At 36.8% G+C, this 22,005-nt stretch overlaps 2 protein-coding genes across 8 annotated transcripts in view; one reads left to right on the forward strand and one right to left on the reverse strand.

Annotated features, from left to right (window-relative positions):
* The window catches only part of NUP62CL (nucleoporin 62 C-terminal like), an 86,744-nt gene extending 66,074 nt beyond the window's left edge, over positions 1-20,670 (reverse strand). For 2 of the 4 annotated variants that reach the window (XM_072957799.1, XM_072957796.1), the window contains exons 1-2: positions 20,579-20,670; positions 15,940-16,053 (exon numbers count right to left, since the gene is read on the reverse strand). In XM_072957799.1, the coding sequence (XP_072813900.1) occupies positions 15,940-15,976 (37 nt within the window). In that variant the 5' untranslated portion in view covers positions 15,977-16,053; positions 20,579-20,670. Of the gene's footprint in view, positions 1-910; positions 1,109-1,438; positions 1,625-15,939; positions 16,054-20,578 lie in introns of those variants that run through there. The other 2 variants (XM_072957797.1, XM_072957798.1) reach the window with 2 other exon arrangements.
* Positions 1,778-22,005, forward strand: part of DNAAF6 (dynein axonemal assembly factor 6) — a 35,805-nt gene continuing 15,577 nt past the window's right edge. The window contains exons 1-5 of one of the 4 annotated variants that reach the window (XM_015247812.3): positions 1,778-1,849; positions 8,068-8,235; positions 11,947-12,019; positions 14,004-14,109; positions 16,912-17,008. In XM_015247812.3, coding sequence (XP_015103298.1) covers positions 8,071-8,235; positions 11,947-12,019; positions 14,004-14,109; positions 16,912-17,008 — 441 coding nt within the window. In that variant the 5' untranslated portion in view covers positions 1,778-1,849; positions 8,068-8,070. Of the gene's footprint in view, positions 1,850-2,437; positions 2,582-7,269; positions 7,341-8,067; positions 8,236-11,946; positions 12,020-14,003; positions 14,110-16,911; positions 17,009-22,005 lie in introns of those variants that run through there. The other 3 variants (XM_072957800.1, XM_072957801.1, XM_072957802.1) reach the window with 3 other exon arrangements.

Here is a 22,005-nt window from a genome sequence, read left to right on the forward strand (position 1 = left end):
ACTCTTTTTTTTTTTAGCTATTATCCTCAATATAAAATGTTTTATTATTTTTTTAACATTTTTTATTGATTTATAATCATTTTACAATGTTGTGTCAAATCTAAGTGATTCTTAAATACACACAAGTTTGAAAACCAAAGGTCTAAGGTCAGTGTTTTTCAAATTGTGAATGACAATTCATTAGTGGGTTATGATCTACATTTTTAAAAATATAAAGGAAAGTATCAGAGTAAATTGCACGTAGTTAAGTATTGTTTCTGCGAAATGGCTGCCAGTTATATATTGTGGATGTGTACTGGGTCACAATACAAAATTTATTCCTTACTGTGAGTCACAGCCAAAAGGTCCGAAAAGCACTACGTAGGCATTATGGATTTAGAATAATGCACCTTACTGAGGCAGAATAGAAAGAAAAAAAGCAAGCAAGAAGAAACAGAACAGCATACATAAGTTAAGCTCCACAAGTATCTAGAGAAATAACATATTTTAAGACCCTTAAACTCTGATCATCTACAGTAATAAGGGGAATTATGGTATAGGTAATTTGGCCAAAAAGCCAAAACTTTAGCCAATATCGTAAATATTCTACCTTCAATTTTGTTTACTGCGGTAACAAGTAGAATGAACAAATAACTCAAGCTTCACTAGCCCCTTCGCCAGAGAGCAGAAAGAAGGAAAGCAATTTAGTTAATTCATAACCGAACTCCAAGCCCAGTACAACCAAAAGTAACCATCCGTTAAGCAATCCTATCTCTCCTTGCTTACAACACTCAATATATGCAGGAGTCCACTATCGAACACAGCTAACCAGTTCCGAACAATCGAAATATTTATTAAGCCATCTCTTTCTCTTCCTCTTTGTTTAAAACCAAATCACGGAATTCCTGGGAAACTAGGGTCACAACTGTACCTCTAGGAGAAGTGCAAACACTCCGATTGTCAAGCAGCTGTAAACCAGCGGCTCGCCTGCGTTTCTCCACTCCAAGAAGGGAAAAGCCGGGCACCAGCTTCCGCGGCGTTCCCGGGAGCGGGAGCCAAGCGTAGCTCTGGCACGCCGCTCATCCGAGCCGCGTGGCAGCCAAAGGGGTACTCCCCTGGGACTCCAGACCCAAAAGGCTTGCCCGCAGCAAAGGAAAAAAAGGGCGATCCCACCCTAAACACACACACAACACACACAACACACACAAACGCCGAGCCCAGACGTAACCACAACACGTGTTTCTGTCTGCGCGGAAAGGGGGCGTGGGGAGCGAGCAGAGAACCGCAGCAAATTCTCCTGAGCCCCAGGTCCCTGAGCCAACCCTTCCTCCCTCGCTGCTCCGGAACTGCGAGATAAGTTGTCCTATCTGGAATTGGACGTGCGAGGGGTTGGTGTGGGGGAAGTAACGATGAGGGAGCCGGCTGATGCCTAGGACAAACAAAAACGTCGCAAACTTACCTTGGTGGCAGCGCCGCCGCTCGCTGTCAAACCTCGAAATAAATCGGCCGGTCGCTGAGACTGCGGAGCAGCCAGAGAGGTGGACAGGGGCCAATTTGGGCTGGAAAGAAATCGGCCTCCACACTGGGCGCGTCCGCGATGGAGAGTCGCTAACTGAGACCGAGGCTTAAATGGAGTCGACCTAGTTAACTGGAAAGGGCAGCCATTTACCCCGGCTGGCGCGCGCTCGGATTGGTTGATTCTCGCCAGTTTCAAAGAAAACTCTTCCATGGTTGGCCAGAAAAGTCAAGCGGGAACCCGGAGGTGGGGGCTGGGGGAGTTAGGAAACAAAGTTGTTACCCGGGCAACACGGGACGCAGAGCTCTCCACCGTATTTTTGGAGCCTAGAGAGCGACCCAAAAACTGACCCAGGTGAGGAAACCCGAACCTTAGGAGGGGGAAAGAGGGATCCTCAGATGCCGTGACTATCAGAGAAACTACAGAGAACTCTAGATACTTAGGACTCTGAGCGATAACCCCCCAAAAAAGCCACAAGTTGGCGATAGAACAGACTCGTGCCCTAATCACCCTGCCCTAGACTCTAGAAGCTGGATTCAGCTTTAACCAGACTCAGTCTTCAGGATGTGAGAGAGCAGTTTTACCAGACAAGGGATGGATGCGGATCGAATGTCAGAAGGCCCAAAACGAACGTGTGGAGCCTTCCCAAAGTCTTTCTCTAGACACACACATGCTTATGGTTCTGACGTTAATTGGAGAGTGAAAACTATGCTTCCTTATAGGTAGATCTGGGTGCTGCAAGTTGGAGGAGACACTATACCTTCTGTTTTACATGTACAGGCCTGGTTTATCTTGGACCACCCTGATTTCGGTGGGATTTTTTTTAGGGGGTATAACGCTGTTCCGAGTGAAAAAATTGGCCCGTGCTACGTAGCCAATGGTCTGTGTGTGACAGTATGAACGCTGTGGCCTGAACGTTCCGACGGACGTTGGGCAGATCCATTAAGCAGTGAGAAGCAGTTAGACCGCACTTGAGGGGCTGTAGCGTGGTGTGCGTGGATTTCTTGTACCTTCCAGACATGCTCCTCACCAAGGGCTGATTGGGAGAGTAAGCATTATATGTCGTTGGAGGGTATTTGTCAAAAGGTAAGGGACTGTGTGAAAAACTGAAATCTGAGTGAGGAGAGAGAACAAAGTTTGACCAGAGAGGTAGGGATCATTTCTCCTAAGAGCTTCCTATTGTGACAAGGATTCAGAACAGAGACTATTTCCCAAAGAAATGAAGAAAACAGACCTGTTGACTTGAGAGAATTTAAAAGAACTGAAGGAAAATGTACTGTCTCAACTCCTTTTTAGATAGAGGTGGAGTGTGAGAATGAGACAGAAACAAAAGAATTATTGACAAGTGTATTAAGTTTGGCTAAAATAAAGAATAGTGGACAGAGGAAATATTAAATCAGGAGGCTCATTTCTTGATCTTTAGGTTTATGAAATATTTCTGGTAGTTTGAAAAATCATCTTTCACTAAATATATTTGAAATTTGTAACAAAAATCCGTAATTACTTATGACTTGGTACTTTTGATGACAGTGAAAGTTAGAGACTTAAAAAAAGAAATCATTTTTGGTACTGTAAAAAATTCAAAATGAATTACTTTTAATAGGCAGGGAATCACTGATGTGTATAGTTGTCAAAAATGTATTTAAAAAACTAATTAACCAGTATATTATAATTTAATTGAGACATAGGCAGAATTGATGTTTACTTTTGTGTTTTCAGAAGAATTTTAGTCCAGGAATTGTTAAATAAGGCATTATGTAAATAAAGTTGCAGAAGAAATGCCAATTTTATTTGAGAGTAAATGGATTTTTAATACTTTGAAATCATTCAGCTATAAACAGTCAGTACTCTACATAGGGATATGTGTTTACTTATTAAATCAGTTCATAAATGATATTATTTGGTGATTCTTTATTACTCTGATTTTATTTGCTATATATACTTGAATTAGTAAAATAGTATTTCTTTAGACTCATAGACATAGAATACAAACTTGTGGTTGCCAAGGGGGCAGAGGGTGGGAAGGGATAGAAGGGATTTTAAAATTGTAGAATAGATAAACAAGATTATACTGTATAGCACAGGGAAATATACACAAGATCTTATGGTAGCTCACAGAGAAAAAAATGTGACAATGAATATATGTATGTTCATGTATAACTGAATAATTGTGCTCTACACTGGAATTTGACACAACATTGTAAAATGATTAAAAATCAATAAAAAATGTTTAAAAATAGGATTTCTTTTTGAATAGTGTGTAATTCAGAGTTTTCACTAATTTAACCTAGACTTCTCTCCAATTAGTTCAAGTCAAAGAGCCATTCCTGTTGACACTGTGGATGGAGGCAAAAATAAATAGAAAACAGGACCCCAGCCTTCTTAACCAGAGTCTGACTTAATCTCAGGTTACTTATACTATTGCTTCCATGCCATGAGTCTGGAACCATCCTGCTTGAGCTTCTTTAGTCCCTAAATGGCTCTAATGTTTTGGCAAAGGGGTGGTTTTGAATCATCTGTCTCTTTAGCTCACTGTGACTAGTAACAAAAGAGATCCCCCAATCACACTTCTACCTATGAAGGCCCTAAGAGTTCAGGTTGATGTGGAAAATCAAGGGCACTGTTTAGAAAATGCTGCCATTGGAATTGGCCTAGCAAAGGAGAGAGGGAAAAAGGGGGCCTGGAAAATTTATTTTCTAGATAACCAAGTCTCAAATAAAAGATTTAGCAATGTATTTTGTTTTTAATGAAATTCCTACTTAAATTTGCCTTAGTGTAAATTTATTCTTGGCCTATTTAAGTGGCAATGCCAGATTCAAACAGGCAGAATCTTTTTTTTAAATCACTACACTCTACTGAGTAGTCTAGACAAAAGGAAGAATATATTCCAAAGTAAAAGGCAGGAGATTATAGGGTGTGTTTAATTAGCAGTTCAGTTTTTAACAGAATGCAGATTGCATGTAGGAGAGAATAGAAGGGAAGTGCAGAAAATTAGGTTGGGGTTATATACTGAAGGACCTTGATTGCCAGGCTCAAGATGAACTTTATATCAAATTTATAAACAAAAGATAGTCCTACAAATAACTAACACTGCACAGTTCATAAAGAGGCATCTTGCTTTAATTTTTCCACTGTGATCAGTTTGGGTCAAATGATTTTTAGTATGTTTTTAATAGTTTAATAAATTATGACTTCTTAAAAAGCTAGTAGAGTCTTCATTTCCATTGAATTTAGAATACTTTTTTTCCAAAAATTCACATCACAGTTTTTCTCTTTTGATACTTTGAAGTGTTTAGTTTGTTACTTACAAAGTATTGCTGATTCTTTTATTCCTCAAAATACCATATCAACAAACTTGTCATGATTTATAATTTTGTGTTTATAGATTATTACATATGGTTAATATGGTAAAAATTACTTTTGAAGTGCCAATTTTATTATGGTATTTCTCCTCCAGTTTAGCTAAGTATGAATCTATACTATTGTATGCTGGCATAATTTGGAAGTTAAGAAGTCTGACTCCTAATATGCTTCAGATATAAAGAGTGTTACTATAAACTATTGTGAATGATTTGTTTTACATCACAAGGAGTAGCATCCCCTTCAAAGCAATCACTTTGGGAAACTATCCACGTATTCTAATGCTGTTGTTATTGCTCAAATTACTTTTGAAACTACTCTTTTAGAATCGCCTTGAGGCCTGTAGCACGTTCTTTTGAATATCCTCCAAGTATCAAATCTTCATATTTTGAAAGTAGATGTGATATAGCTAGAAATCACTTGGAGACAAATCTGATGTGTAATCAGAGTGATGCTGTAATGATACCTATTTTCCTGGTGATACATATGAAGGTAATTCCAAAATATTTTGAGCAGTGATAGCATAATTTACATCAATGTATAACCTTTCAAGGTGACTACTTTGAAATCAAAGTTCGTATGAATTTAATCATGCTTCATTCAGTATTCACCAACTGCTGACTACCTGCCAGCTCCAGTTACTGAAGACACTCAGCTTCCAGGTATAGCTTCCCATTGCCCACACTGCCCTGCCTCTCACCAGATGAGAACCAGGCCAGAGCTACTTCCCAGCTGGTGAGGATTTAGAATGAATCTGCTATTCCTAAATCCAGTGTCCAGTATACCTACTGAACTGCAGCCCTCCTTCATTACCTCCATTGGGGTTTCCCAGGTGACGTGAGAAAGCCTCTGATGGAGTGCCTGGTTCATTTTCTCTTTTCCAACTGTGACATTGAGCCCTGCTCTATTCTGAGCCTTCCTCTAGCTTCCAACTTGCCCACAATCCTTAAGAACTGGACCCGGCCTCCCATACCCCCACCTATGGACCAGGGTACTACTTCACCTAAATAGGTCTATAAGCATGACTATTCAAACCTCTCTGCCCTGAAACACCACTCATGTCCTGAAACTCCCACTGCCATGTCGCTGCCAAGCAGATGAGCACGCATGAATAGCAGTTCTGATTGCTACCTCAGACACTCTATGTGGGACTTCTGAATACCCTTCTTCTGGGTTAGCTTTACTGGTTCCAGTTTCTTTCCCTCTCACCAGCCCACATTTGAGCTCTAACAAGCCTCATCATCATGTACCTGTGGGTGCTGGCACTATGTGCCAGATAATAATGATGTTTTTTACAAAGCTTCTCCTATTTTAGGGAAATAAAACAACTTCTGCTGTATTTGTTGTTTTGTCTCATTGTACAATCTCAACTCAAAATATCATTTATATCTTTACACCTAATATCTGGATCCATTTCCCCCTTTCATTGTTAAAGGCAGAAAATGTTTCAATAAACTTGTTGCTGTCAATGTTAAGTAAATATTTAATGAACACATAATCAGCTAGGACTTTTAAAATATAAACAGGAGCCTCGGTGTTTAATTTAATGTGTCAATTATTCATTTCCATAGCCGACTACCAGACCATACTGTGAGAGAAGATTGTTTTATCACCTCTTATTTCACCTTGTCCAATTTAATGAGCTTCCAATGTAATGAGTATTATCATTAACTTATTCGACATCATTATTAGAAGTGATATTCATGCCCAGCAAAATTAAATTTTTAAAAGACCAATAATAGGTAACATATGTTGAGTGCTTACTATGTGCCAGGCACTGTTCCAAGCTCTTATACATATATTAAGCGACTTAAGTCTTGTAACAGCCCTATGAAGTAGCACTATAATTATTCCCATTTTATAGATAAGGAAAATGAGGTATAGAGAGTTTAAATGACGTGCCCAGAGTCACAGAGCTAGGAAGTAAATGATAAATACAAATCTAGGTAGCATGACTCCAGAGCCCTTACTCTTAACTATACTGCCTTTACGCTAAATATACAGGGCAATTTAACATTTGTTTCGTACCCTTGACATCTCCGATTAGCATTAAGATCAGTTTTCCTTTTAAAAAAACAGAGTCAAAGTAATGGTAAAAGATAAGAGTAAAACAAAAGTTTTGTAAAACACCATCTACATGCAGATAGATTTTGACAGGTGATTATACCAGCACACATTTGAGAATCCCTTTGTATTACTGTTCTAGGCACAATGCAAAAATTTAGTGGATCATTTAATATAAGCACTAAAGAAATGTTTCTTTTGAATTAATTTTATAAAATAATGTTTAAGAAATATCAGAAATGTTGAAAAGAGTCGTATTATATTTGTGCTCAAATCACTAACAATGGCCTAATTCTACAGTCTTTATTCAGGTTATTAAAATCTGACACTTCCAATATTTTTAAAGATCCTGAATTCCTACTCCAAGTATAACGGTAGAGATTATTTTAAAAGGCTGATATCTGGCTGGTAGGATTAACAGGTAGTTGTGATTTTCTTATTTCTACTTTTAATGTATTATTTCCTAAAGTCTCCACAATATACATCAATTGTCTCTATTATAATCAGAAAAAAAATTTGTGTGAACTTTCACTGAAATTAATGAACTAACCCATTAGGGTTCTTAAACAGCAATATCAAGGGTTGATGAAAAATTTAACTAAAGCAAAAGGTACAGGCCTACCTGAGACAAAAGTGTGAAACGAGTAAAGTTCCTTGAGATATTCCCCCCAACAAACATCCTTTTCAGTTCACTAAATGGAACATACAGCCTAGACAGCATATATGAGACAGATAAAAAGGTAGTCTACAAATGTACGTCACCAAATAATAATGTACATTCTATATGACACTGACATACCCTTTCTTTAGAGGTAGAGCTTAAGAATATGCATTTTGAACTCACTCCCCAAGTGATACTTAAACACACTAAAACCTGAGCATCACTATGTAGTGCTCAATAAATGCTTGTTAGATTGAGCATGAAGTTTTAATAAAACAAGCTGAATATTCGCATTTACTTGCTGCCCCAGGTCTGCGAGTCAGCACAATACATATATTTGAAGGAGTTTACAAGGATTTTCAGGGAGGATTAAGACATAACAGAGTGACCCAGGGCAAGAAGGGAGATACGACAGTTTAGAAAAATCTTCATATCTTAAATAAAATAGAAAACTAAAATATCTCTTTCTGATTATCTTCTTCCTCAGAACATGGACTCTGAAAATATGGAATCTGAAAATGCAGAAACTGAAAACATGGAAACTGAACACATGGAATCTGAAAACATGGAAATTGAAACTATTTCTTCAGTTTCAACTCTGCAGGCTCTCTCAAGACTACTTTATCCTGAAGAGGATGACTTTGAGTTCGAACAGGTGGTCGTATACTTACAGATGAATTCGTTCTGATCACACTAAGTTGCAAAACTGTATTTGAACAACTTGTTCCAACCTTGCTGTGGGAGCAGGGCTGTGTCATCTAATACATTCACAGGAGGTTGCAGGGCTGATTATGCATGAGAGTATAACCTCTAGTACATTTCTAGCAAACATAATTACATTTTTTCTAAACTACCTGAATGCTGAATAGGAAAACAGTTCTGTAACTATGGTAGCAATAGCCACATTTCAAAATGTTTGTCATTTATATTTATGGCCAAAGAATGCTTGACAACCATTGCAAAGAGTAGTATCTAGGATTTTTAAGCCTTGACAATATTTCTATAAAACAAATCATTTTAATTAGTCAGTATTTATTAGGCCCCCAAAACCCAGTCCCCTTAGTTTTTTTTTATTTGTCTACACACAAAAGCAGAACAAAAAATATTTTGAGCCAAATAATGGGACAAACTAGCTTCAGCCTATTAAAACTGGCTCCCGGCTACCTGCTCAGATACAGCTGCAGAATCTAATTAGTTGAATAGCATTAGGTCAGGGCAGGGAACCTCGGGGAGGCATGCAGCAGCAAGATGGGCGTTATTTTGGTTAGGAGAGTTCCATGAATTGAACTTTGGCCATTCCACATTCACTGCCAGTATTACCAGAAAAATTGAAATACTTTCATATAACCCCCTGCTTTCCATTCTGCTCCTCCTTATATATCAAACTGCTATACAAAGGCAAACAAAAGATGGGGCAGAAATCTCATAATAGAGCAGAATATATCAATTTGCTTTAAATTATTTTAGTGAAGTTCTTTGTTTTTATGACCAGTTTACCATGAATAAACCATCTCCCATGAACATACATATCAATTTTCTCCTCCCAAAATTCTTTCCTGCCGTAGTGTGGAAAAACAAGTAGTATAATTTAAATAGGCAGCCATTTCAGTGGTTCAGACTGACACTGGATTGAGCTTCCAGGAAGCTCCAGGGGGAAGTTAGGTGGAACAGGGCAAAATCAAGTAAAACATGCAGTGGAAATAAAATTTTGTAGGAAAGGGGAACTGAGTAAGCTTAGAGCCAGGATTAGGAACTAAGAGGTTTTAGTCAGAGAAAATTCTTAGTAGAGGCCAAAGAAATAAGAAAAATCAGGATGTTAGTAACAGCACTGATTATATACAACAAATAGGACACAGGAGAAAAAGTTAAGAGCAATATATCAATGAGGTTGGGAAGGCAAACTCATTTTTGCTACCTTAACTGAAATAGAATGATACATCCTGGGAAAGGTAAGGTTATGTCATATAGAAAAAGTGTAAATATTTGAGAAACAGTGATCTTGAATAAAGGGAAGTGGAACTTGTAACTGGAACAGATTCAGAGATAAGAATTTACCCTGGTTACAAAGCCTGTTTCCTTTGGCATTTATATCTAGAGATGTTTATTTGCATCTAGAGGTGTTTCCAGGGGAAGGATGAGTGCTTATGAGAATAGAGGGACTAGAATCATTCTACCAAATTGTACAATTTATAGAGGAAAATTACTATAATAATGTATGATGCTGTATATCTGAGTTAAAAGCAATTTTGAGATAATTGGTCATTCGGACACCGCAGTACAGATATCATTAGAGGATATGGAACTGGAGTATCAGAACAGTGGGAGAATAATTAATGTTTCTAATGAACTATTAAATTTTCCAGGAGAAAAATGGCTTTTCATTTTTTAGCATGTATTAATCTTGGGAACTGGAGAATGATTACAAGAGTGATGTTTTTCTGAAAATACACTCACTAAAAAGATTTTAGAACTGTTGCGTACACATTGGTTTATTTATACTGTCCTCACCATGAATTGTTAAGAATGTGGGAGATTGGGAAGAGAGCATGCCTGTTGTTTTTCAATTCACAAAGAGACCTTAAGACGTTGAGACATAATGTTCACTACTCTTCATAGACAATGTAACAAGGGTGTTCTAACACTCTTACATATTGCAAAGTGGTGTGAATGGCAATGATAAATGGCTCAGATAATTGAATGTAGTTTCATGGTAGAGACTGAAATGATAATTCTTATAGAAACAATTGCCAGATGGTTTTTAATGTTTTTATTATCCTGATCCATCTTTTCACTTGAAAATTTTATTTTTAATCATGTATTTTCATTAAGTTAATAAACTGAAACTCCCCCTCTGTTCTGATATACTGATCCAGTCATCACTGTCCATGGAGAGCATACCAATTTTTGTCAAGAATGGTCAAGTTTTTATTTCTACAGATTTTAATTTGCTGCAGAAGGAAGCACTCAACAAAACACGAGGCCCTCATGTTCCAAGAAATGCTTTACCCTGATTAACTATTAGTATTATTAGTATTCTCATGATTAATAACTTAAGAAAAGCACTGCAAGTTTATATGACATTAGTGATTAAAAAGAAAAAAAATGTACAGAATATTGTCTTGGGATTTTCACATTAAAATGCCTGTAACACCTTCACTGCAGACATAGCACTTTAGAAGCACCTTTTGCAAAGGAGTAGTTACTGTCTTAGAAACTGTTGAGATGTTATAGATTAATTTCTAATTTATAGCTGTTGGAATAATTTAGCATAATAAAAATGCAAGTGAGCTTTTCCACCAACTTTCAAGGACGGACACTATTCCTCTTGCCCAAATGGGACATTATACCTTTTGTACCTGCCTGAAATCTTGGGAGATAAGGGCAGGGACCTGGGAAAGGAGAATTAGAGATGCTAGTTGGCCTGGATCCAAGGAGATAAGAATTTTTGACTGCCAGCAATGAAGTAAATTGGAGCTGCTGAGTCTGACATCAGCAAGAACAATTAGTAAAAGAATGGGGATTTTCTTGAAATAGTGAAGAACCCCTGACAGGGACCAATGAGGTAGTTGCCTCTATACTGATGGTGTAGTATGTATTATACTTAGTTGAAAAAAGAAAACTGTTCTTCTATTGGTGAGCCAGGGGCAGTCCTGTGGGGATGTGTGTACTTGTACAGAAGATGGCAAAATAAACCTGAGCTTGCATGAAGACTCAAGTGGTTTACCATGTATTTGACACTATTAATTTGGGGTTGCTGTTTAAATCCACTAGTTCAGTGTTGTGAGGTGGTGGGACAAAGAAGTGTTTCACACCACAGTGGAAAAAAGTAAAAGCTATTATCAAGGTTTTGAATGAGTTGTTTGATGTCTAAATACTTAGACTCTGTTTAGTGGTTTGTTTTCAGTTCTATAAAACTTTTCCATACTTCTGTTTAGTGGTTTGTTTTCAGTTCTACAAAACTTTTCCATACTTCTGTTCCCCATCTAACTATGACCATACAACTGCGAAAACCGAGGGGTCAATGCTCTTATACTAATACTTGATTTTAACCTGCTAAGAGATGAATTTGGCTCATTCCCATATCCCCAGGAGAACATGATTCACTGGGCAGGAACTGGGATTTAGTCTGACCAAAGATCCATTCTGCCTTACAGTCTATTAAACCAAACACTTTTTGAAAGCACAAGGAAAACATTCAAAATAATACTTGACATCTGTCTCTTGGTTGTATAACAGTGATAGTTTAAAATTAAACTAGGAAGCTCAATGAAATTTTAGATGGGAAGCTTATCAAATTTAAGTATTACTGGTCATGTAAGTTATACATATAGTAATTACAGAATGTTGGACTTTTCTTCTCCTCCAGGCAAATAGTTCATCTGCTGTCGGAGCCATGGGTCCTGGGAATATTGGACCACCAAAAAGAGAAGAGCTCAAAAGTACGTTATTTAATAAGGCATGTAGATTGACATAATCAGTATAATCTTTTCTTTGGGAGCAAAATTATAGGGAGAGTAATACTGACTAACACTAGCACTTATCAAAGATGAACTCAAATAATTGCGGGAACAATGGACAGCTATTTACGTATAAAGAGGCTGTTTTTGCTCTACTGTTGCAGGTAAGTCACTTTTCTAATAATGCAAATTAGTTTGTCTTGAATGATTCACATTTTTGGAATATTTTCTAAGGTGGAAAACCAAGAAAGTCACATGTGGTTAGATAATTTTTTTATTATTTAAGGTCTAGTTACCAAGATGCTTAGCTTCTTCACCTTCTAGGCTGCTATATTCTGGTAATTTCATAGAATTCATTCATGAATTCATTCAATAAATATTTATTGAGAGCCTATTATGTATAAGGTAGTATCATCATCTCTGAGACTACAATGGAGATCAAAACAGAAAGGGTCCCTGCCCCCATTGAGCTAATAGTCTCTTGGAGAACACAATAATACAAATAACTACACAACTTTATCTTACATTGAAAGCTTATAAATTAAGCCCACAGGGTGACATATAAAGTCACAGGTCTAATAAACTAGAATAAATATTTTGGGATGTTTTCTGAGCATTTTGGCCTATACATTTTCACAGAGTTGAACATTTTACACATCTTTAAAAAATGGTCATGATCACAGTTACCAGAGGGTGGACAGGGAAAGGAAGTAAAGTACCTTCATCAATTTAGGTAATTGTAAAAGATTTTATCTGGAAAAATGTTTAAAATAATGACTAAAATGAGGTCTGAGTGGATGATTTTAAAATTTCAGTTATTATTGTTCTACATACTCAAGAGTCTATTTGCCTTATTCAAAAGATATTCACTCCATGGTAGACTAGTTCAAATTTGGATGTAATTCTGTGCTTCCTGTATTTCTGATAATATTGGTCTAATAATCTCTAAATTCTGAGAACAATGAATCATATGTGAAATGTTATATATAAATCGGTAATTAGGCTTTACAAAGCCCATGCTGGTTAGAAACAGAGCATTTCAAAAGAATTGGCAGAATTGAAAACCTGACAATCAGGTGCATTTCTGGGAATGCTTAAAAAGGCTCAAAATAATGTTCTACACCTAACGTGGGTCCTTTTGCTGCCCCAATAATTGGAACAAATGGAAGCTGGGATTTTGCGTGCCTACTTACTTTGAAACATTTAAAGATGACATGTAGAAACCCAGGCAAGTGCTCAGTTTAACATAAAGTATAAGTGACAGAGATTTTCTTTATAGCTCATGTCTACATGAGGGAAATACTGGTTTAAAAAATGATCATTGTTTCTATTGTTTTCAGTTTCTTTAACTGATAGTGTTTTTTAAGAATTATGACAGTGTGGAAAAGGTATCGAAGGGCTTTTATATAATAAAACACAATGCAAAATAAAACATTTCCCCCCAAATCAGATTGTATATTTGATTTGTTCTTTTATGTAAGAATATTTTACATATGGTCCTATTTATGTTTCTGAAAAATGTGTAATATTTCCTTGCATATATGTTATACATGATATATAATTTATATACAGTGTTTTTATGCATTAAATATGTATATATTATATATGTGTATATACATGTATACACAGAGAGAGAGAGACTGGAAAGATATCCACCAGAATGCTATCATTGACTATCATGGGCAGTTGCATTGTAGATTAATTTTCTTCTTTTATTTACATGTCTTTTCCAAACTTTCTACAATTATTATTATTACAATTCTTCAATGTATTGGCTGTGTACTAATTAAGATTTTTAAGTCAGTTGTTACTAATTTAGCTTCCTTTGACCAAAAAAAGAAGCTAGTGATTACAAATAGAAAATGTGTCACTTCAGTGATCCCAAACTGAGTGTGAAGAGGAACAGGAGCAATTTCAAGAGGTAAAACAGACAACAGCTTCAGCTTTATCTTCCCTTTCTTCCCAGTCATCCCTCAAACCAGCAATGAAAATAGGAAGGACATCTGGAATCCAGAGGAGGTTCTAGAAGGAGCAGAGCACCACGACATGTGGGATGTCAGAGAAACACCAGAGTAAGTCAAATGAAGCCGGGAACGTGTTTAGGGGTATAAGTTAGATGTGTCCTCTGATACCATTCTATTTAAGACAAGATTCATAAGGTGACTTCTACCACATAAAAGATAAAACTACGGTGACACACAGAAGCCATGTGTAATTGATGATTTTTTTTCCCTTCTAGAGCAGAAACAAATAGTAAGTCATAATACCTTCCTTTCAGTTATTATCTAACAAGAAATGAAAAATACAGTCATTTCCATTATAGATTTATATTTAATGTCGTTTAGTTGTATAATGTGGAACTAACAGTAGGTAAAACCAGCCCATTAAATTACAAGCATTCATACAGACTAAATTATTATGCCATGTTTATGTGTCAAAGACCTGCGTTTAATTACTCAGTGTTCCACAATTTCAGTAAAAGGCTATGTTCTCCCTCCAATTACCAGTTGTTACCTGGACTTATTTACCAGTTATTTTAGGATTATGTTTAGTATATTTTGCAAGCAGGATTAAAGGCTTGCTTTGTAGCCTTTTCAATAGGAATTATAAATATGAAAGTTAGAATTATTATCATAAAAAGCCTTTCATACTAATAAATGAAAACACTCATACTTTTAAGGATTAAAGTATGTTTACATCCATAATTGAAAGTAATGATTAAATACACTAAGCTTTAAATGTATATATTTTAAAATAAAATCTTGATTGAATATTAGAACAGTTTGAAAAACAAAGGCAATATTTATTAAATTATAATGTACTTTATAATTTCTTAAAGACTTCTGTGGCAAGGGATCTGAGAACTTTTCTAATTCTGACTGTAAAACCGTGTCCAATGTTTAAAAAAAACCCCTATGGTTCTATCTGCTATGTCAGTTCTGAAAATAGAAACAGTGGCAGACTGAAGATAATTAACTGGAAAATAGTATCCAGTTTTCAAACAAACAACAAAAAAACCCCCATAAACCTCATAAACAAAAGAATTCAAAGGGGATTTTAAAATATTTCTGTCAGCATCTTAAATATGAAGGGAGTAAATCTCAGGTTAAGTGTCCACATATCCCTATGAGAGGCTAAGAATTGTCATTTGTTTCTCATATAGTTTAATGGACGTCAAGCATCCATATGTGGCAAACTCCAGATTTGAGTAAATTTTTACTTTCCATCCTGATGTGAGATGTTCTATAGAAAGAATATCCATGAAAGCTTTATGTGAATAAGACCTCCACTCAGGATATGAAGAAAATTGCTTTATAAGATTTTTTAATCTTTATTTTTCTATCTTATGCAAATGCATTTCAAAATGCCCCCATGGATAGAGGAAGATGGGTAAAAAACGTTAACAGGGAGATCATCAAAGAAGAAGCCCAAGTGGCCAAATAAAAAATAAGGGCCTGAACTAAGTCACTGGCCTTGGAGAGAAATATGAGGGTCTTTATTTGAGAGTTATTTGAAGGAGGATTTGGTACTTATTGGATATAATGAATGAGAGGAAAGCATCAGAAATGATGCTGAGATTACTAGCTTGGCTGACTGGGTGAACAGTGAAACCATTAACTGTGATTAGGAATGTAGGTGGAGGGTAAGTGGTGAGTTTGGTTTTGGGTGTGTGGCCTGTAAGGTGCCTTGGGACATCCAGGCAAATGTAAACAGTAGGCACTTAGAAAATTGTGTCTCGGGGTGAGGAGCAGGATGGCAGCTAGAGCAAATCCATGTGGGCGTCATGGGCATATAGATCAATATCTTTCTGTTTTGTTTTAACCTGGCTTCACCTTTGTAAATACCTGGTAGATGTTAAAGTCTGTTAAGAAAACAATGTCCCATCTCAAATAGCTACTTACTGTTAGTCTTGTTCCAGCTCAGAGAAATCTTCTTCATCCTTGAACAATCCGATTTACAAGTGGTTTGAAGTTCAATGTAGTCCCTTATTCTTCCTATCCAGAGATTTACCACGTCTTCATTAGAGTAGAATTAAACAGAAAAGGTCATTTGTAAATGTTTGCTTACTTCATTCCATCTAAAAAGATAGAGTACATTATGACTGGAGGTTTCTATAAACCATTCTATCCCTAGGGTCCCAAATTTACAAGCAAGGAAATATTTGTGAACTTGTCACGTGTGTGGCGAAATACCAAGAAAACCTGAACTAAGAATTATTTAGGATTAGATTCTAAACACTATAGCTGTGGCTGTACTGACTACACTACCAGTTTTTCTGTTATAGAATTTTAGAGGTGGAAAAAACCATAGAGATCGTTTAGTTCAAACCCACCCCCTCCCATAAATTGTACAAATCCAGAAGCTGAGACCACATGAGTTTTTGACTTGACCAAGATCCTACAGTTAATGACAGAAAGAGTACTAAACCTGGATTTTCTAACTCTACTCTGTGCTTAAATTTAGCAGAGGAGGGTTCTGTCTATCCATCAAACCCTGGGCTATGGGCCCACTATTCTTCTGAGCCATTGTTTTCTAGGAAAGGACCTTCCTTTTTTCTTTTACTTATGTTCTTATTAGAATCTTTTTAGAAGTTCCCTCAATCTATTTTTTGTATAGCTCTGAAATAGTTAAGCTTTATTTTTAGAAAAGAAGTGTATACAACATAAATCCTGCTTTACAGGGTGAGGGATTTTTGACTGAATTTCCAGACTTTTATTCCTTTATGTTTTGCTATTTGCCTGAAAAACTACAAGGACTTTATTTATCTTGCCTTTTTTTTGTCATAGCACAACCTCATAAGTTCCTAGTTTTCTGCTCTGCAACAGGAAATTGCTCTTTCACTTGAGTCTCTGTATCACTGACTTTTTTTTCAGATATGAAATTCTATTCAAACAGCAGGTGGGAACTGAAGATGTGTTCCTGGGATTGACCAGAAAGGACGCTTCAACTGCGTGTTGTAAGGATCTACTGGTAAGCCTCTCCCATCTTTCCCGTTTTCCATATGATCATTATAATTAAATTGATTGTTGTATTCATAATAACATCAGCAAGTCTATAAACTCTTTAAAAACAGTGGTTGCTATGTTTGAGGTACAGAGGGAATAATAAGATACACAGTTTAAAATTGGTAAACATGTACAAAATAAACTAAATTTACACATGTGGCTAAGATTTACAAATAAACCTAATAGAATCATATGACATAACACTATTTCTAGTCCGAATAAAACTGCCCATTCTGTTTGGATGCATTTTTCTTTCATCCTAATTCTGTTCCATACATGTCATGTGATTGGTTATTAATTTCTGATGAGGTGACAGTCAATTAAAATGAAATATTTCCTTCCCTGCATCTGTCTTGTCTCTTATATCTGTATTTCTTTTAATGACTCAGCTTATATTGGGGGATCTAAAAGGGGAATTTTTTCCTTAAATTTTAGATCTGAACTACTGACTTAAAGGTCTAAAAATGCATCTAAAATGTTACCTGGCTTCCTTATCTGAATAACATTATAGCATGTTGGAGAGCATCTTTTGCCAAACCACTGTTTCTATATAATGACAATAGCAATACCAACAATATCAATGTGACTATCTTACTTTTGCTTATGTAAGTTTCATAATGGTCTTACTGAGAAGTCTGAGCCTAACCAAGAGTGTGGACTGCAACTCATTTGGGCAATATATGCTACTAATTTTGGTGTTTGGTGCTGGGGATTTATTTTTTGAGATCAGGGGTTTGCATCTGTATTTTTCCCTCCCTCTCTTAGCAACCCTCTACAGTATAGAGTACTGAGGTGCCCATAGGAGATGTTTAATATTTTTTCTTAAGCAAATGATAAATGGAATTTCTCTTTTGCATAAACTTCGGGTTTTCTCTTATTAGCTAAATCTAAGACATTCAATTGGATCAAGTAACATGATGGGAATAGTGTCTTTAAGGACCTCAGGAGATTTTTCAAACTCTAATGAGTTAAGGTTTCAAGTGATCTTGAAGTAATTAGCTCCCAGGGTTTTACCAGTAATATTCAAATTTCTCTCTCTTAAATGACTGTAAAACTGTTTTTGATGTCTGGTATTGCAGATTGCTCTAAACTCTAAAGAAATTCTAGGCCCTAAATAAATAAAACTGTTGTGAGCCTTTTCATTTCTCTCACACAACTTGCTACTAGCATTAATAATAAAGGTAGGCTGAATGAAGAATCTTGGAAACTAAATCACACCTCAGAGTAGGAGTACACAGTTTATCTAAAACTCAGCAGGTATGTACAGAAAAAGGTTTGATCCCTCTCTCTAATGAACTTATAATTGATTGGGGAGATAAAAATAATCACTTTATTATTAACAAGTAGACTCAGTGTTGACAATTTTAAGTTTACCAGGAGTTCAGAGGGTTTGGATAAGATGGGGACACCTTTGAATGCCAGGAACAAATGATATATTTGTTGGTGCTATGGCATTCACCACATGTATAGCATTCTTTTTCTCTTTCTTTTTCTTCATACATTCAGTCTTTAAATACTTGGTGAATAACTACTACATACCAGGCCCTGTCCTAAGTCCTAGGGATACAAAGACAAATAAGAAACAGTCAATTACCCTCAAGAAATTTACAGTTAAGGACATGGACACCTAACAAATCATTGCAGTTCAGTATGGCAAGTATAAAGGCATATGCCAGGTACATGGTGACATAAAGCAAAAAGGGATCAGCACTGGGTAGACAGGATTTCTCAGGTGAACAACATTCTAAGAAGGCCATTCCAAGCAGGAGTAAGAGCACATGGAAAGGTATCCAGGCATAAAATAGCATGGCCTATTTGAGTTAGGACTGAGTGTGACAAGAATAAAGAATAATTGTAGACAGTAGTGCACTGGTAAGCTGTCTCTCAAAAAAGAAAGAAATGACAGATTTGTAGCTTGAATTTTATCCTGTAGGCATATTAATGATGACATCCACTGTCATTGCTTAACCTCACTGGGAAGACTCAGACTAAAGAGGTTATTGACCTCATCTCACGTATTTCTTGTGCAAATTTATAAGCTTATTATTCCTGTTAATAATATGGCATTTTCTCAACTCTAAGACATCATCAAGTTGTACATGTGTCATTTATTTAGTAGCAAAGGAAAAATAAGTATACTCAGTAAATATACACCTTGACTGTGTAATAAACATTAGAATGTGAGGAAAATTGCACCTTAGAATTGGCTAAATATGTTATCTGGATCCTGGACCTGGTCTATATGTAACAATCCAACCCAGAGACTTTAAGAAGACCTCTGCTCAAGCTGAGGAAGGTAATAGGAATACAAACAACCTGTTTAAATACAAGAATTGATTCGGGAGTTTAAAAATTTACAAGAGCCACCCTTTCCTTCACCCTCCCCAGACTCCAAATAAGAAAGCTAGATTTATGAGACCTAAATCAAAGTGTTTGTCCTAAACAAAATGCTGAGTTACGAATATGTATGTCTTCAGCAAACCTTCCATTCTTTCCTTCTAACCCCAACCCAAAGAGCTCCTTTATCCAAATCATACCTGCTACTCTACTCCTGAGTTTGTAGCTACCAAGCTTCCCTTGCCTGTAATCTATATTTAGGCATTTTATTTTTAAAATAAAAATTGTATATATTTAAAGTGTACAACATGATGATTTGATATACCTATGCATAGTGAAATGATTACTACATTCAAGCTAATTAACATATCATCTCCTCACATACCATTTGTGTGTGTGTATGTGTGTGGTGATAACACCTGAAATCTACTCTCTTAGCAATTTCTCAGTATTCGGTACAGTATTGTTAACTATTGTCATCATGCTGTACATTAATTTTAGAGCTAGAACTAGGCCAGTGGTTTGCAGGTTTGTTTTGTTTTGTTTTGTTTTTAGCTGCCTACTCTTTTCTTCAAACAAAATTCTAGGAGAAAGCCCAACATATAAAACAAATAAAAGTACTACTGCCCTGGTTAAAAGGGTGCCATCATCCGTGAGGCAGCTCCTAGGAGAAAACTGGGGCTCCTTAGAACACAGTTTGAAAGATGTTGATCTAGACTTTCCTCCTTATATGACAGTTGAGAAAATGAGGTCAAGCTTGCAAGGTATCAAATACTAATATAAGAGAGTCTAGAAGGCTTCTTCCTTCTAGGTGATATGCATGTTTTTCTTTAAACCTCATGAGTAGAATGGACCTGTCTAATTGTATTGTATTGCATTTTATATTTTTTTCTCTTTCATCTTCCACAGTCTCCATCCCTCCCCACAAGGCTTCTACTATCATAGACTTGATATATATCCTAGTAAACATATTTATCGTTGTTTTCTGTAATTTTAAAAATACAACAAATACTTATTGAGCATTTACCATAGGCCAGATTCTTAACATACAGTGTTGAACAAAATAGATACAAGGTTCTCCTTCTCTTCAGGCGCTTACTGTTAAGAGATCAAGCAGTCCATAAGCAGCAGGGAAGACTTTCATAGATCCATCCAATAAGGAAACAATGAATCCCAAAGGATGTATTTTATTACTTACATTGACAGCGTAAGCAAGATCAGCATGTTGTCAGCTCCCCATGTCCCTTTGCCTCACAGGACGACTTTGAACTGAAGGGGCCAGATGACAGGTGACGTGAGCAGCGAGGCACTCTTGGCTGAAGAACCAACTCTAGACTGCAGCTAAGCTGCAGTCTATACCCAGGGGAAGGGAGGTGGAAAGTCCTACACTCTATTGGAATTTCATGGCAGCCTCCTGCAAGATAGGGAGCCTCCCACAAGGTAGAAAGGCAGATAAGAGACAGCCTTGAGGCATCTCCTCACAAGACTGCCTGTCTTCCCCTGTTCTAGGAGGATCACAGGATGTTCTGCCAAGACCTGGGGCGGACTGCAGTTGAGCCTTGCCCACGAGGCCTATGTGGATAGTACAAGGTCACCAGAGTGCCATGGTGGAACCACTTCTGTACATTTACAGTCCATAAATCAAAGCTGTTATCCTGATTGTTTCACCAAACACGATATAATAATAACAGCAAACAATTTATATAATGCTTACTATGTGCCAGGCATTTTCTAAGAACTTTGCACATAGTAGCTCATCAATCCCCACACCAAAACTCTGTGAAATAAGTGCTGTTATCCCCATTTTACAAATGAAATTACTGAAGCACAAAGATATTAAGTAACACATCTAGACTCTGGCAACACTACAGTTTGAACCCAAGCAGTTTGAATTTGATAGGAGTATGTGCAAAGTGACAAAAAGACAAACACACAAAGGGAGTTAGGGGCACCTATCTTCCACAAAATGACACAACAAAGAGGAAATCCAAGTAGACTTCACAATATAGGTGGCATCTGATGACATTTGAAGGACATAATAGTTTGTCAGGGCAGAAAAGTTGTCTAAGCACAGTAAACCGCATGAGCAAAGGCATAGTGCTATGAAAGTATACGATATGTTTTCAGAGCTATTTGTACTGTTCTTGGAACCCCAGAATGCACTGGTGTGGAGTAATAAAAGATAAAACAGAATAGCCAGCTTACAGATAATTGTAAAAGTCTTTGAATGTTACTATGTGCTATGGATTGAATTGTGTCCTCCCCCCACCTCTGCCAAATTCATATGTTGAAACCCCGACTCCCAAAGTGATTGGTATTCAGAACTAGAGCCTTTGGGAGGTAATTAGGTTTAGATGAGGTCACTTGAGTGGGGCCCTTGTAATGATATTAGTGCCCTTATACAAAGAGACACCAGAGAGCTTGCTCTGCTTAGTTTCTCTCCCTGCCATGTGAGCACAGTGAAAAGGCAGCCATGTATAAGCCAGAAAGAGAGCTCTCACCAGAAGCCAACCTTGCTGGCATGTCTGGCATGCTCAGACTTCCAGTCTATAGTATTTTGTTATGGCAGCCCAAGCAGACTAACACACCATGAAATTTGGACTTCGTTTAGTGGTCAGTAGAGTT

This window comes from Vicugna pacos, unplaced genomic scaffold (assembly GCF_048564905.1).
Source record: "Vicugna pacos unplaced genomic scaffold, VicPac4 scaffold_76, whole genome shotgun sequence".
Lineage (NCBI taxonomy): Eukaryota > Metazoa > Chordata > Mammalia > Artiodactyla > Camelidae > Vicugna > Vicugna pacos.